Genomic DNA, 16,368 nt, shown 5'->3' with positions numbered 1-16,368 from the left:
TCTCTGGAAGGATAAATTAGCTACATAGATGTTCCCATCAGAGAAGGAAATCAGGCCATGTATACACTACAAAATTATGCCAACTTAACTTATGTTGGCATACAGCTACCGCTGTTATTAAATCACTTGTGCGTGAGCACACTTGGCTCCTTGTGTCGACCATGCGTGTCCTCACCAGGAGCTCTTGTATCGATTGTATTGTCAGCGTGGGGGCATACGGGGACAGCTCCTGAAAGCCAGTAACAGTCAATGTAAACAACACAGTGTTTACACTGATACTGCATCAACCTAATAACTTTGATTGTGACTCTAAGCCACTTGGGAAGGTGGGGTCACTAAATCAGCGTAGAGAGGCACTTATGTCAGCAGGAGCCAGATTTAAATGAAGACACTTCCACAGCTAGTTCGACACAAGGCAGCTCACGTCAACTTAACCGTGCAGTGTAGACCAGGCCTCAGAAATAAGAAAGCAGACAAAATGTGGCTAATGTGGGTTTGTGTCTTAGTATATTTTAAATCAACCGTAAACAAATAGTTGAGCATAAGATTTCGAAGTAAGTGGCTGATGTTAGCATTTAAACTGTGGAAACCAGTTAGTTCACTATTTACTTTAGTCATGTTTTGGGAATGGTATAAACAATGCAGGCTGGATAAAGTTGTTTTGATTTGCACTGTATTAGTTCCTTTCTGCAATAGCAGACCTGTGGCAGGGGAAACACCTGTAGGAATGCCTCCCCTTAGCTTTTGACCAATATTAGCTTCTGAGGTCCTGGATGTGATTAGGGAGATTAAGGTTCTGGATTGCGATTTGGATCCATGTTTTGGAGAGGTTTATCATTGAGAGACTGACCATCAAACATTGCCTTATCAAAGGGGAGATTAACAGCATGAACAATCAGACTCATGCTCCAGGAAACATCTCTTAATGTGGACAGTTTTACTAGGGATCTCCTTGTCTTTAATCTTACCTTTTTTGGAGAAGACAGAGAAGGCTGTAGTGATGTCAGGTCTGCTTCATTTGGAGTCCTCAGATTTCCTTGATCCTCTACAGTCCAGAATTGGACCTGTATGTAGTACAGTCCAGAATTGGACCTGCACTAGTCAGTGGTTGATTATCTTCTGACAGATCAAAATATCTGCGCTGGTTTCTTCAGGCCCATTAGCTGCCTTTCACAATGACAACATGTCTTCAGGGGCAAGTGGAGTCTCTCTGCAGGCTAGGCTAGATGGAGTCCAGTGAGTGGTGTTGTTTTTTCCTAAAACTTCCCATCAAGAGGAAAGTGCTACACCCCTCCCCCCATTTCCAGTTTATACTAAGACTAGGGAAAATTGTGAGACAGATGGTTCGGGCTTGAGTGCTATTGTGATTGCTGCCAACTTGGCCAAAACACCAGGGACTGAACCAGAGGTAAAAACCATGAGCTGCTACAACTGGAATAAAGAGCTAAGCCTCTCCCTTTCTGCAGACTGGGCAGAGTGGGATCTGTAACACATGCTTACCAGCGAGGTACACGATTGTATGCTAGGACATTCATCTCTACGTCTCCAGGTCATTGGATTCATGCAATGTGGTGTCACTCAGCTTTGTCAATAATTGTGTAGAGGATGGAGCTTGGAAGAAAGTGATCTGTTAGGAGGCTCAGTCCAGAGAAGACAAAGTTAATTTCAGCAGGCATGGAAATAACAGTAAAAAAAAAAAGAGAGGAAATATTAGCCCCTTTAACTGAGATGGGGTTGGGGCAGGGAGCTCATCTTTTTTAAAAAAAAAACCTATTGGTTGCATTTTGCGACCACAGGGGTCTGGCTGAATCAGTTAGCTGCTTCTGGATGTCCAGAGAAGCGGGTAGGGAAAAAGAAAAGCACCTTTGGCCATCGTTTTGGCTTTTTGTGCCAAGCAGAACTCGAGAGGGTCTTTTCAATATACTAGATTATTTCAAAGTGGGCCCATAGTTGAAATAAAATTTTCCACTCTCCTCGGAAAGTTAGAAATCCCTTTTGAGATGCTGCTAACAGGCAGTAGATGGGATTGCATATTTTCTTTCACCCATTGCTAATTCCTCCCTCCCACTCACTAGTTGTGATGATACTTTGGAAGAAACATGCTTCACAGAGAGAAAACAAGTTAGCAAGCATTATACTGATGAATCTTAAGACATTTTTAGAACTGGAGAGTCAATGAGGCAGAAGAGAAGTTATTCCAGATGGTAGGAACAGCAGAGGAAAAAGAAGCACTTTGCTACAAATGTGACCAGATTGCGATAAAGGATAGAAAAAGATGCTGGATGAGAACAGGGAGTGACAGAAAAAGTAATTTATTTGATCGACAGCAGCACGTATGGCCCTGAAGAACTGTAAAAAGACCATTCTCACTTTTTAAGGAGCTCTCACAAAGAGCAGAATAAATCCAATGAATGTTTCAAAAACCAAGATCAATTTTGATCTTGATCCTATCTTATGAAAATAAAATTCAATCATTTCTTTTGGGAGAGGAGAGATGCAAGGTGATCATCATCTAAATTCTTCAGACATTAGTGCACTGTACACCACCATCTTCTCTTCCAACCTCTGCTGCCACCACGTGGTCATTTAATTTTTAAATTTTTTTAAATAAGCAGAAACATTCTGCAGTGTCACCTGAGTTCTACATATTATTCAATTAAGCTTATTTTCACCCCTTTGCAATTTAGGTAATTCATCTTGTCCCCATTTGGATATTGGCTTGCTTATGATTAGAGAAGAAACAAAATTCTGAAAGATGCTCACAGCAAGTTTTGTATCATTGTAAGGGGGAACAAATGATGTAGCTCATTTAGGTAAAACATTCCAGACACATTACTGCAGGGGGAAATGGTTTCTACAAAATGTCTATTGTATAAAATAGTTCAAATCCTTGCAGCTTACAGTTAAGGCTCTTGTCAACTGGATTAATTGGGAGAAGATGCTGTTTCTTGATTCTTTACACATCAATTCATTCATGCTTCTCCTAGTATTCAAGAATGCAAAATAAAGCTGTTCAGTGGAAAGAAGAAAAAAAATGAGAGAGTAGTAAAGCTAGCATTCAGGTAAAGGTATGTGGTTAGTTTTTGCAACTTTGGTAATTAGCAATAAGGTTTCAATTCTAGACTCTTTAGACAGCATTCAAGTCTTCTCACCATGCGCACACAAGCTCAATAGGACATTAACATGCAAGCCATGCCTCCCCTAGGTGCATAAACATACATCCACAGATAGATATAATTTGAGCCTATTGTAAAATAAATAGGTGGTTCCGTTAAGCCAGGACAAAAACAAAATCAATTTTCATTCTACTCCTAACAGTTATTAAAACACACTGTAGTCTGTGACGGCAGAGCATCATTCATATCCAAGGGATATAAGGATTTGAACTTTGGATGTTTGCAACGCAAATATTTTTTAAAATTCTCCCTCAGCCTCCCCACAACCAGTGTCAGACCATTTCTATCTGAACTAGGGAGCGGCATTTCCAGCGTCCCTCTGGATCTAATTATCTGGCAAAGGCAAGCTGAAGAAAGCATAGAGCTTGGTCAGCAAGTTCTCTTAATGCCCTTGGCAGACGTTTCTCTTTGTTGTGTCAGAAGGGACCAGACACATAGCAGCTGCTGGTATAGGCAACAACTGAAAGTTCATTACAGTATCCTACTCACAGGGAAAATGACTTTCTGCCTATCCCTATGGCAGCCCAGAAACGGACTCCTCGTTCTCTCAGAGCTAGAGGGAGGCACACAGGTTGGTGACAGAAAAGTCAGATTATAAGAGAGACAAATGCCCCAATAATAAAATAATGTAAGCCTCAGGGCCTGAAGATTCAGAGGGATGAAACTCTGCTCCCTCTAGAGAAGGGGAAAAACTATCATTACATACATTAATTATAATGTTGCTTACCCATAATTCCACCTGAGTTTTGTTTCTGTGGTTGGAACTTAAGTTTTGATTTTATATATAAAAGGTTATTGCTGTATTCATTAAAGGACACAAGCATTGTGCAGTATATGCCTCGGCAGGAGCAGGTGAGCCTGACCTTATGGGTAGTGAACTTGGGTTTTGGCAACAAAACTCAAGTTCAACAAGGAAGTGGGGGCAGAACCCTTTTCCTGGAGACTAGAATCACTATCCCAGCAAGCAGGGACTCTGTCCAAGGCTCTGGTTTTACTCTGAGTTCCCCACCTGGAGATTCTGTGACCTGTAAATTTGCTGAACTGGGTCAGAGCCGACCAACAGCATCACAGAGCTGATTTCCCAGCAATGCCTGAACAGACTCACAGGGACTCACTGCTCAGCAACCCAGCAGACAGCTGCAGAGCAGATTTCACAGCACCCCCACCCACCAGGCTGGCACAAGCAGAATAGATATTATGGAACTGGACCAGATAGCTCCATATCTGCAGTGGGACCTGGCTCAGCAGCTCTTTCAGAGGACTATATGGCACCTAAAAAAAAAAAACAAAAAAAACCCCAAACACACAACCCTCCCCTCCCCCCAATCAATCATTGCTTGAGATCAGGAATGGGATTTAAGAAGCAGGAGAAAGAGGAACATGTCCCAAAAGCAACATTCATTGGGCAGGACAGCTAGACTCTAAATCAGCCTGTGCAGCACTGGAATGGGACACACATATTTGTCCTATCCAACCTTCAGGAGTGTGGTTTACATCTGTCAAAAACCTGAAGTTGCATTCAGATTGCCTCAGACTCTGGGATATCCATTAGGGACCTTGTTCCAATCTACTTTACCTGGGAGGCTTTTCATACTCTGGTGATAGGCAGCAGTACAAAGCCTGAAGATAGACAGGCCAAAGAGTAAGAAGGTAATGTTTAGTACTTTCTGTGCAATACTCAGCTTATAAACTGATGAATTACGGACACCTGGTCAAGTAGGATTTTTATTTCAGTCTTTGTAAGGCTTGCCTCAAAAATATAAAAAAAGACTTAAGCTGATAGACTTAGTAAAAAATTTCAATAGCGTACAATTGAACAATGACAGTGCACATTCTTTGGCATAGGCCTGTGCTCTTCCTGCTTGGGGTGACCCTTCCGAATCCTTCACTCCACAAGGTGTCACTGGAGTTATTGAAGCCCAGTCTGGAGGTTTCTCCAACTTCGATTATCACAGGTCAGTCCTCCATTCACTCTGAAAATGTACCTGGGAGGTTCTGGTCCATCACTATGGCGGCAGCATAGACCCGAGATCCCATAAGCCAAACTGTCCTGATATTTGAATTTCTGCATTTGATTTTGCCATTAAAGAAATCGCTCAGAAGTAGGATATTTCAGATCCAAAGGGCTTCAGGGAATTTACAGGAGAGCAGAGATCACATCTTGAGTCTGTCCATACTGTTCAGCAGTAAAATTGCAGGATTTTCCTTCTTGATATTCCAATATAAATATTACTTGGATTAAAAAAAATTGATTCTCATAATCTTTAGGAAATAAAAGATATTAGCCAAGGTGCACCGTCATTCCTCATCCGATCCATTTAAGAGGGCAACATGGGAGCTTTTGTCACTTTTCTGCTTCCGAACCTCAAGTCCAATATCTATTTCTCCATTGTTTCTCTTACATCTTTGAATGCAGCTGTAACACACAAACAATAATAGTCATGGTTACGGAAACCGCCACCCACCAGTGCTGCTTTGCATGCCACTAATATTAGGGTGGCAGGATTATATACATGGGTAAGAATTTGCTTGCATGGGTTGCAGTGATTTGTGTTATTCTGTGATGTTGAATGATTTCTCTACTCTCCCCTGCATCAGGTTTTTCACGTGCTGTGACCCACGAACCAGGTGCTGAGGAGGAATGAAGGCGAAGCCTGGCTGAGCTGCATGAACACCGGTAAGCAGCAACGCCCCCGCCTTCCCGAATCAATTCCCTGTCAAAAGGGACCCCACCAGCCAGAATAGACTTTCTGGCACTGAGCCTCATGACTTCTGGAAAGACCCCAGCCTCATGTGTGATGAACTATGATATTAGGCACAATATAGGGAGATGGGGGCTGTATAGGGTGTGTCGCCTCTCTGTAAGAAGCACCTTACCCTGTGTCCAGGAGGAAGAGATCCCTCCCCATCTATCCTGGAATGACACCCTCACCACATGCTGAAAAGGCAGATTTCACCTCTTACCCCAGCAAGCCCCTTGTTTGATACTCCTGGAGAGTGCCCTCAAAAGGAAGACCCCACTATACACACACACAGTGCTCTAGGCATTATTTTGGGTTGTTCTGTGGCCTGTGTTATACAGAGGAGCGGACCAGATGATCACAATGGTCCACTCTTGTCTTGAAATTGATCAGTCTCCTAATGCCAACTATCTAGTGCTGCAGAGGGATTACAGGCATTGCATGGGGCTGGAATAGCAGGCCTGGTAATTCTGTAGCAGCTCCTCGGGCCATTCCCTGCAGAGGGATTGGCACGTGCCTATCGCTAACTTGTACAGAGAGAGCGACATCTGGATGGCAGTGCTTGTGGTGCCAGAGGCTGATGGCTTCAGGGAACTGATCCATACCAGGCAGAGACCAGGCTGCCTCGTGCTAAGGGCAGGTGGCGGCAAGGTGACACACAGCCCTGGATACCCCTGGCGAGCATCACACTTGCACGTTCCAAACGCTGCATTTAATGTAGCTACTGCAGGGCTGGCTGTGCAAGGGCAAGATGCTCAGACAAAATGGGCTTGTCCACCATGGCTGTATTAGCTTGGTGCAGCCATTAGCGGGATACGATATTCCGTACGTAAGTACAGATGGGATATGGCCACCTCAGCTGTGATACAGTGAAATATTTCTCTGTGTGTATGGGGGGACATGGGAGGAAGAATGCTCCTGGGTTTCAGCACAGGGCTGGAAGTCAAGAGACCATGTTCTATTACAGAGCTCAGCCACAAATGTTGAGTGTGACAGCAGACACGTCATTAAGGGGTACGTTTTCAGAAAGATGTTCCTCCTGTCATAGGCACAAATTGTACTCACAGTGGTGTAAACAACCGCTTTTGTGCTCCTGGTATTGAGCCCAAATCAGAGTGTTCCAGATCTCTAAGTATTTGAGTGCAGGCAAAATCTGAGGGTTAGATAGTTCACATGGGCATATTTTAAAAGGTATTTAGAGGCCTATGGATGCTAATAGGCATCCAATGGGATTTTCAAAGACACTTAGACACCTGTCTGCATCTTTAGGCACCAATATACCTTTTACAAATCTGGCCCCAAACCTATTTTGTAGGCATAAAAATATATCTGCATATAGCAGCTGTAAAAAGGGAAGCCAGGTCTCAGCTAGGTTGAAAAATATATATATCCCTTAATCTCTTGTGGCTGTTTCTCAGTGTTGCCAACTCTCATGATTTTATCACAGGTCTTGTGATAATTCATGTTTTTCTTTAAGCCCCAGCTGCTGGAGTGAATATATGAGATTCCCATCTTTAAAAAAAAAAAAGTTTCTAGCCTGTGACACTTTGGACAACTCATGTTTCTCTGTGCACGAGTTCCCCCCCGTAAAATGGAGATGAAAGTACTTCCCTATCTCACCGAAGCGTTGTCTGGATAAAGACAGACTGTGTGGCGCTCAGGTATTATAGTGCTGGGGCCATACAAAGACTTAAGACAGACTGATAGCCCTCCTGATTGCATGGAAAGCTGACTCTGTTGTACCAGGAAAGCTCAGAGACCAGGAAGCCTTAAAAAGAACCCCAACTTTATTTAACTTTTGAAATAATGAGATTTTTAAAGCTAAATTATGATTTTCTCAAGGCTAAGTCCTTTTTATATTTTTTAATATTTAGGGTTGGCATTATTTTGCTCTGCCTTCTAGACAAAGGTGCTGTGAATCTAGATGTCATTGCCGTTTTAAAGTGCTTTGAAATCCTTAGAACGAAATCGACATCGCAATGCCAAGTGCTACATATTCCCAACAATAATTTGACAGTTGTTTCTTCTATACATTTTTTAAAAATTAAACCTTCACTTTCAATTGCCAGCCAGCACCCAGTGCAAAGAAATAAAAATGGTTAAGACTTCAAGAAGCAACTTTAGAGGCTTGCTGACATTGCTTTGAATCTGTGCATCTGGCAAGTGAAGGATACGCCTCTTGGCGTGCCCTGAAATTTAAAGACGTTTGATGCCACTAAGACTTTGTATTGCAGGTCATGATATGAGCCATTATACATCATGCTCCAATTGTTTCCCCTTCTTCCCCTGCCCTCCCACCACTAACATACCAGTAAGTGAGAGCGTAGTTGGCAATCATGATGAGAATAGCAGCCGCGTAGTGCCAGAAGAAGCACATGGTGACAAACATGATGTTGTCATGGTCATCCTCATTCCAGGCTGGGCCTCCCCGTGGTGGGAACAACACAAACCCAATCTGGTTAGAATAAAATGATTTGTTAGCTTTGAGGGGAAAAGAAAAAAAAAATAGGTGGATGCCTAACCCTCCAACCTCTAATATCACTTTACTTCACCCTCATTATTACAATGATTCACTCACTAATGGTGTGACCTGACCCCCACTCATGCACAATGCTGGACTTGTGGCTCAAGCTCTGACTGGGGCTCAGCAGACCTGAGTTCAAGTCCCATCTTTGCCACAAACTTGCTATGTGACCTTGGGTAACTCACTTAAAATCTTTGTTCCTCAGTTTCCCCATCTGCAAAATGTAAAGGACCTGGGGCTAGTAGGTTTTCAGGACAATTGGTAAGTGCTCCAAAACCCATCTATGAACAAGTAAACCCTGAAAGATAATCCTTCAGTGACAACTGATTTGAATGTACAGTGATGTACATCCCTCCCCCACACCACATTTCCCCACCCCCAATGCCTAGTCTTAGAACAAATCTGAATTGAACCAGAACTGACCTGCCAGAACCAGGTTCCCTGCAGGATGGTGAGGCTAGCCCTGAAGAGCTCCAAGACAATGTTGTCGCGGAGGAAGACTTCCAGCAGGATGCTGAAGGCCCCACCGAACACGGCAATGAGCAGCAGGGAGTGGATGTGCTTATCTAGCATGGGGCGGTGAAGGACGTGATAATAAAAGAGAAAACCTGTTGAAATTCATACCAAATTCAGAGTGGCATCATTAGTAAGGAACATATAGATTTTGCATTGCAGTTTTCATCAAAAAAATAAATAAAAATCTCGAAGCGCCTGGCAAAAGGAGGCGATCACCATTCCATTATCTCCATTTTACAGATGGGGAAACTGAAGCACATGGAAGCGAAGCAATTTGCCCAAGGTCACCCAGGAGAGCAGTGGCAGACTGGAAATCAAACCCAGGTCCCCATCCTGTGATAGTTGCTGGTTCACACATCACCAGCAAAACTAATAGGTTTCAGCTGCAGATCTCTGCAGAAAGCCCGCTGTTCCCCTGCTCCCACTGCACACGTGCATGCACACACTCGTGAGTTTATGGCACTGGCAGGCAGAAAGAAATCTTGGCATATTAACTGAGCCAAGCTGCCATGGAACCTCATCAGGCCAGCTTTCCCAATTATAGCCTGTATGTCAAGGCAACAAGAAGTTGTCTCAAAGCCTTTGAGCTGAGCGTACGGACGACTGAAGCAAAGGAAAAGAGAATGGCACAGCAATCCCTGTTTGAAGGTGCTAGGTCAACTCCCATCACCACCAGCAGTCCGTCCCCTCACTACTGAGTTTTTGCTCTCTATTGTACTTCATTAGTTTAACCCTCACTATTTCCTCCAGGAGTTTGCAAATGGAGATTAGCATGGACAGTGTCCTTTTAAATCCTAAACCTTTGCAAACGATCATTTCAGTGTCTGAATATCCATGTCAAAAGTCATTGATATCTATTCTCCCCCCCCCCCCCCAGCGCCCCTCCCCCCACTCTTTCTGTTCTGCATTCTTTAAAGTCATGGGAACAGGAGGAGGAAAAGAATCTCGAGATGTTCCTAGACACAGTGGATTCACTACCAACAGGAGCTCCATTCGCACATGGCCATTGGCTTGCCTTGTTCAAGTCAAGTGAAGCCTGAAATCCTGGTTCAAGATGTGTTGACTTGAAGCCAGTGCATAGGCCACTTGGATTGGACAGGTGAGACGAAAGCAGACAAGACCAACGCTGCCTACAGTGGAAGTATTTGCTCTCTGGGGGTACACATGACACAAGGACAAAACTCTATAGATGTGAGGCAAGAGTAGCATCTACCAGCTGTTTGTGGTAACAAGGGAACTCAGCCTGCTGCTTCATACCACAAAACCATCGTCATCTGAGGAATCCATGCCAGCCTATGGCAAGTATTGTATGGTTTTAAAGCCTGTTAGTAATCATGAGGCAGTTGCTATTGAAATAATGGCAGGATCTTTAGCTTTATCGGTGTCAGTTACATTATACTCCCTTATCTCTACACAAAGAGCTCACCTGCCTGATATTCATTGCTGGGCATCAGAAAGGCCCTCGCTCTAGTGACAGTGCAAGAAGTGACTGGCCCACTCCTTGTTGTGATAATAGTGTGACACATCCTGATCCCAGCTCTAAAGCCATGCCCTGACCAGCGCTTCCAGATTCTGGCCACTTAATTTCAGTCTTCAACTCTATCTACTTCCATATGACGTGAATTCAGCTAGGAAACCTGAAATCTCCTGTGGTCTTCAAACCACCTCATAGTCAGAGACACAAAGAAATCCCTTTCACTGCAGAAAAAAGTTCTGGTACAATAAAGCCAGATTGAGGTCTCCTCTGATTTAGACATGGTGGCTGCCCTTCACATCTCACTAGAGGTGGACGTTAAGTAACACCCCATGCCCCAATTCATCCCAACTTTGCTGAAGTTCAGAAGTTGGCAAGATCCAGTGTCTCTCAGCAACTCACCATTAATTATTCTTTCATGATACTTCCTGTGTTTTGTATCTATGAGATCCCCAAACTTTCTTCCTGAACCCAGCTGCTTCCAGCAACATCTGGAGATGTTTCCAGCCATTTCAGAATCCAATTAACAGAGTTTATTCCAGTGATATTTTGTGTAGTTTCTCCAGACTCTTAACTGTTTTTCCTCAGCACATTAGCAGGTTTTCCAATCTAGTTATCCTCCTAGCGGTAGACATTCAAAGCTGTCTAGTGCATCTATGTCCCCAACTCCCATTAGGTTCAGTGGGTATCTGTCAAAATCCTCTGAGCAGCTTTGGGAATCTCAGCCCTAGCTGTTTGCCATCAGGCTACTAACCTTCAACAAACACAGCCACCGACAGCATAAGACGATCCAGTCCAAGGGGCACCTTGAGCGGGGAGTAAGTGAGCACATCCACCACACCTGAGAGTCCATAGAACAGGTACATGGTCGTGTGCTGCCAGTTCATCAACTTCACCCAGCTGCGTTCCTCGCCACTGTAGAGATACAAGTGGGGGCCATCGGGAACAAACTGCTCAGCCAGCATTCCTGGACAGAGACAAATACAGGGTTACATGTCCTTCCTTTTAAGGGAGGAAATTAAAAAAAGAGGGAAATCCAAAACCAAGAAAAGGAAATACCTTTTTCATACAATCTGTGATTAGACTGTGGAACTCTCTGCCACAGGAAATCACTAAGAACAGGAATGTAACAAGATGCAAAAAGGGAATGGATATTTATATGGATATCAAGTTATCATAATTAGTGACAACAACATTTTTGGAAGGGAGATTAAAGCTTGTGCTTTACAGCTTAAACCAATCTCTGTTAGAGACCAAGGTGAGACCTATCTTGGGGACATATTATTACAGATCTGGCTACTGCAGAGTTCTTGCACTATTCTCTGGCTCATCTGGTTCTGACTACTGTTAGAGACAGACACTAGACAAGATGTACCCGTGGTCTGATCCAGTCTGGCAATGTCTATGAGGAACAGATTTGAAGACAGAACATTCTCCAGGCTGGAGAGAATGAAAAAGGCCCAGTAGAGTTTCTCTCTGTTTGCCAGAAGCTGGGAATGGCCAACAGGGGATGGATCACTTGATGATTACCAGCTCTGTTCATTTCCTCTGGGGCACCTGGCATTGGCCACTGTCAGAAGACAGGATACTGGGCTAGATGGACCTTTGGTGTGACCCAGTATGGCCGTGTTTATGTTCTTATGCTTCACATCACCCATTGGAGACACTTGGTAGTGTGCAGTTCATTGGGCCTTGTTTATATATTGTACATGTAGGATCAAATTTACCCTTACTTTTATGAAATTAAGGGGCTGTAGGGTGGGTGAAAAGGTCAGACAATAATTGTAGCATGGTGAATTGTCTTGGGTGGTCGGGGATGCACTGTGTTCTAATCCTTACCTATCAGGGCAAAGATGATTTTGACCACTCCTTCAATGACATCCAGGCGTTGGAAACAGTGGTTTCTATGGGACTTTTTATTCACCTTCTCGCTGAAGTACCTCAAGGGGTATTTCACAGACCACCAGATGCCAAAGAGCAGGAAGAAACTGCCTGGGAGAGCATGACCTTTGAAATTTGCCATCACGATTCACCTGCTGGTGCTAAAAGACAAGGAAATAAAAGAAAAGGCGTACTTGTGGCACCTTAGAGATTAACAAATTTATTTGAGCATAAGCTTTCGTGAGCTACAGCTCACTTCATCGGATGGATAAAAAAGACCATTGAGAGAAGGGCTTTTACAATCTCCCTAACAATGCAAATAAGCCTTGCCCATGGGACATGACCACGGCTAGCTCAGGAAGAGAGCTCTGTTTTCACATCTATTTCAAGATCATTTTACAACCCAAATATTTGCTTTTCACATTGTCATTTTAAGAGGCAGTGGCATAGCAGATACATTACGCAGATTCCCCATCGTCCAAGCGCAGTCACTAACCGGTAACCCCATGCCCTGCCAGCAGTGCGCCTACCAGAGAAGAGAAGAGTGCCTCCCTCTGGCTGAGCTACCAGGACTAGGCTAATCTTTACTCAGATACTGATCACACACACTGTATATCATGATCAGTGATGCAGAGCCATTTGTAGAGGGATTTTGGCCCCTGTGACTCTGGACCCAAGAGGAAAAGAATCCTCTTTGAAACTGACCAATATCCCTTCAGAGGAAGCATTAAAAACAAAACAAAACAGAGTTAGAGTTAGAATGGACCTTCTATACATGTAGCATGGGCAGAGATTAGCATGAAACTATCTAGAGGCTCCACCAGGGTATATTGGACCTGTGAGCTCTGAATAGCTGTGGACTGCAAAGTACTGTACAGGTCCAGATGAGCTTCTGAGATTTGTGGTGTACATGCACCTGTGCGGGTGATGGAGCAAGTGCATCACTGCAAGAGGAAAAAGCATGCAAGAAGTTGAAACAAGCCATCTTGTTGGTAGCCCTGGGAATCCACAGCACATCCAAACTGCCTGGCAGGCAATGCAGTCTTGATGTCACTCCTCACTGTATTGTGTCTTAAGGACAAGAGAAGCATCTCACCATTTCGCTAGTCTGTGTTTGAACTTGAAATAGTTCTTGAAGCCTATTTTGAAGGATGGCTTGCGGGCAAGGATGAAGCTCTAGGATGGAGCTGCCAAATTAGTAGGGTACTGTGGCAGATTTGCCAAAGCTTCAAAGGGGAAACGCACAGGGGTAAGAAAAGAATGACAATGCATTCACTGGCATTAAACCCTTCCAGACAACAATTCATCCAAACCCATTGCCTCTGATCCAGTTTGTGGCTTTTGCAAATAACCAAATAAGAACAGAGCAGGCAGGGCTGCTACACAAAAGACCTATTCAGAGTAGAAACACAGGGTCACTTTTGTGGTGCAAGCTCTTCCCAACGCTGGCAAGAAAATAAATCTAAATACAGAAGCCACCGGTTCACTGTGCAATATGAGCCAGTGAAGGAGGCCATTACAAACATTATTTGTTTAAGACCAAACGCTGATGATTTTCATGGTGTGTGAAGAACTACCGTCCCTGGATGCTGTACAGCGATTTTTAATTTAAAGAAATAATCTGTTTCCCAAAGCTCAAATCTTCAACAAGAGAAGTCAGCTGGGTGCCAGCTACCATTGCTTCCTCTGGGCCATAGCATATTTTACATGGCTCTGGATATTCAGCTTCTACGCACTCATGTGCTGCACACTCCCCTATGGTTCTTCGTATAGCTCCAGGCAATTACTGCTTGACTGGAATGCTACACTCTCTGTGGGTGAAAAGTGCTATATAAGAATTGGGTATTAATATACTGTACCCACAGCCCAGTGTGCATGTGGCTGGACTTGGACAGTGAAGAAAGCTCAGATATCAGTGAATGGACTCTCCCTGGTTCTGCACAACTTCACTAACTTACATTTCTATGGTATGTTTTATGGTAAAGATGCCCCAAGTGCTTCACAAAAAGATAAGCCTGTACCCTTGCAGGGAGATCACTTTGCCTACCAGAGAAGTGTAGCCACCTCAGGGGAAGAATATGCCAACTTTAACAGTGCAAGGCAACAGTGAATAGTTTGGGGAAGGAACTGCAGCAGTCATAACCATTTGACATATGACTGCCATTGGGCTCTCTCCTGGCTATGAGGAGGTCTTTCCAAAGGGGGTTTGTGTTGTTAATTGCTTCTTCTTTCTAATCCACCCATCACTATATTTCCCCTTTCTCCTTCCCTTGACATAGGTCAATTACAAGAGCAAGACATCTCAAGTTTTGCATCAATGCTTGACAGGGTATGTATCCTATGTATTTCAGGCAGAGCAAAGGCTGATCAGAAGGAGTGGCACAGACCTAGCTAGGAGGGTGGGAGGAGGAGGGAACATTGAGGAATGATTCACTGGGTGGGTGGCTGACCGACAGGCAGGGCTAGCCCTGTGCTGCATGAATGACCTTACACCTACTCTGGAAGTGGTGAGCCATTTCTGGAACGGTTGCAATGGAGCAGCCCACCAGCAATCTAAACAGAGACCTGAGCTCATGTCTTCAGTGTTCCATGCTTTATGGTGGCTGCTGATCCAATTTCAGGTCCATTTCAAGCTTTTGCCCTTATCTATAGAGCTCTAAATTGGCTAGAAAAATGTGGCTGTGTCAGGGACTGTCTCTGTCTAGTCACACCCCACCATGGCCACTTAGTTCAATGCAATAGTACGGCTGATGGAGCCTGGGCTCCAATTAACTTTCTCAGCAAAGGCCCCCAAGCTGTTGAAATTGTGGACACCAGAGAGCAAGCTGAGCCTGAATCTTGCATCCTTCAAGGTACATTGCAAGACTCATCGGTTTCCTTGGGTCTTCTAATGTACAAGCTGCAGATTGACCGCAACGATTTACTTCTGGAAGTAACCACCTAGGACTTCTGTTAAGTAAATGACTCTAAACAGAAGGGATAGAGCAGGTCTTTACATGGAAGAAAGAGATGTTACACAATGGCAGACAGATGTGAAAATGATGGAGCTCTGAGAAATGCCAGCTGTAGTGCAATCAGGGTGTGAGATTGCTCCACTGTTCCTTCCCTCTGCCTCCATCCAGGGAGGGAGCAGAAAGGTGAATACTACATGGGAGGGGCTCATTTCACAACTACCCACACCCTGCCCTGGAGGCATTTGGCATTGACCTCAACACGGCAATGAGGCCATCCTGACACACCTGCTTTTATTGGCTCCCTGGAATAATCAGGATTAGTCAGTGGCCACAGAGAGACATGAAGATCTGCCAGATGCCAGTGGGAGTACAGGGCCAGCAACTTTTCTGTTACAAAAGAAAGGAAGATGCTGGCTGAAAGCAGCCTGAGCAGAGATGGCCTATGGGGAAGATACAGAGATGGGTCCTTCCTATAAAAAGGCAGTGGCCACTAACTTCTCCTGCTGATGGGTGAACTTCAAAATGGTCCAGAGCCTCAGCAGACCCAAGGGATTTAACAAGGCTGGACTGACCCCTTGCAGGAATGGCCTCATGTTATTCTGAGCTTTGGCTCTTAGTCCTTGATGAGTGGAACTAGGAAGCACAGAGGTGAGGTTACATGTTTAATTTAAACCTTCCAAAAAGGTATAGATCACTTCTTATTTGGTCTGGTTGCTGTATTTCAAAACAGTCACCCTGGGTCCTCCACACAACCCAGACCAGCTCATGAAGCCCATCTGTCACTTATAATCCCAAACCTGTTACCCATTTCCCCCCTCCTTGTACGTCTCTTCTGTCACAGTTTCAGGGCAAATGCACCAGTATTCCCCCTCCACTGTCCTTTGAGGCTTCCCGGTTAAAATTTCCGGTTCCCAGCAGTCATCTCTCTGGGGCAGAGACCTGAGTCTCACTGACTCCTGACAAGGGATTTTAAGACTGCACAGCTCCCTGGATTGGCACTGTGATATCCCCAGCAAGCCAGACTGCCTAACCAGGCCAGCATCTGCGCTTTGCTTTCTCTCCAAATGCTACAACCAGTATATAACCCACAGTCACAGCTCCA

The 16,368-nt window shown here is 44.4% G+C and overlaps 1 protein-coding gene across 1 annotated transcript; it reads right to left on the bottom strand.

The window, feature by feature from the left end:
* Positions 1-4,947: 4,947 nt before the first annotated feature.
* LOC125625481 (transmembrane protein 45B) lies at positions 4,948-12,454 on the bottom strand. The gene is made up of 5 exons (XM_048827616.2): positions 12,271-12,454; positions 11,186-11,398; positions 8,865-9,049; positions 8,227-8,372; positions 4,948-5,592 (listed from the first exon to the last, which is right to left on the bottom strand). The coding sequence occupies exons 1-5, from the start codon at positions 12,452-12,454 to the stop codon at positions 5,475-5,477; spliced, it is 846 nt and encodes a 281-aa protein (XP_048683573.1). The 3' UTR covers positions 4,948-5,474.
* Positions 12,455-16,368: the final 3,914 nt, after the last annotated feature.

The sequence above is a fragment of the Caretta caretta genome, chromosome 22 (genome assembly GCF_965140235.1).
Source record: "Caretta caretta isolate rCarCar2 chromosome 22, rCarCar1.hap1, whole genome shotgun sequence".
Taxonomy (NCBI): Eukaryota; Metazoa; Chordata; order Testudines; family Cheloniidae; genus Caretta; species Caretta caretta.
The sequence above is the reverse complement of the archived record's forward strand: the minus strand, read 5'-3'. Positions and strand labels throughout refer to the sequence as shown.

Coding starts and splice junctions, on each gene's coding strand:
- LOC125625481 (XM_048827616.2), bottom strand. CDS start 12,454: ATGGCAAATTTCAAAGGTCATGCTCTCCCAGGCAGTTTCTTCCTGCTC. Junction 9,050..11,185: donor GGTGGCTGTGTTTGTTGAAG/GTTAGTAGCCTG, acceptor GAATTTCAACAG/GTTTTCTCTTTTATTATCAC. Junction 5,593..8,226: donor AACTACGCTCTCACTTACTG/GTATGTTAGTGG, acceptor TGTGTGTTACAG/CTGCATTCAAAGATGTAAGA.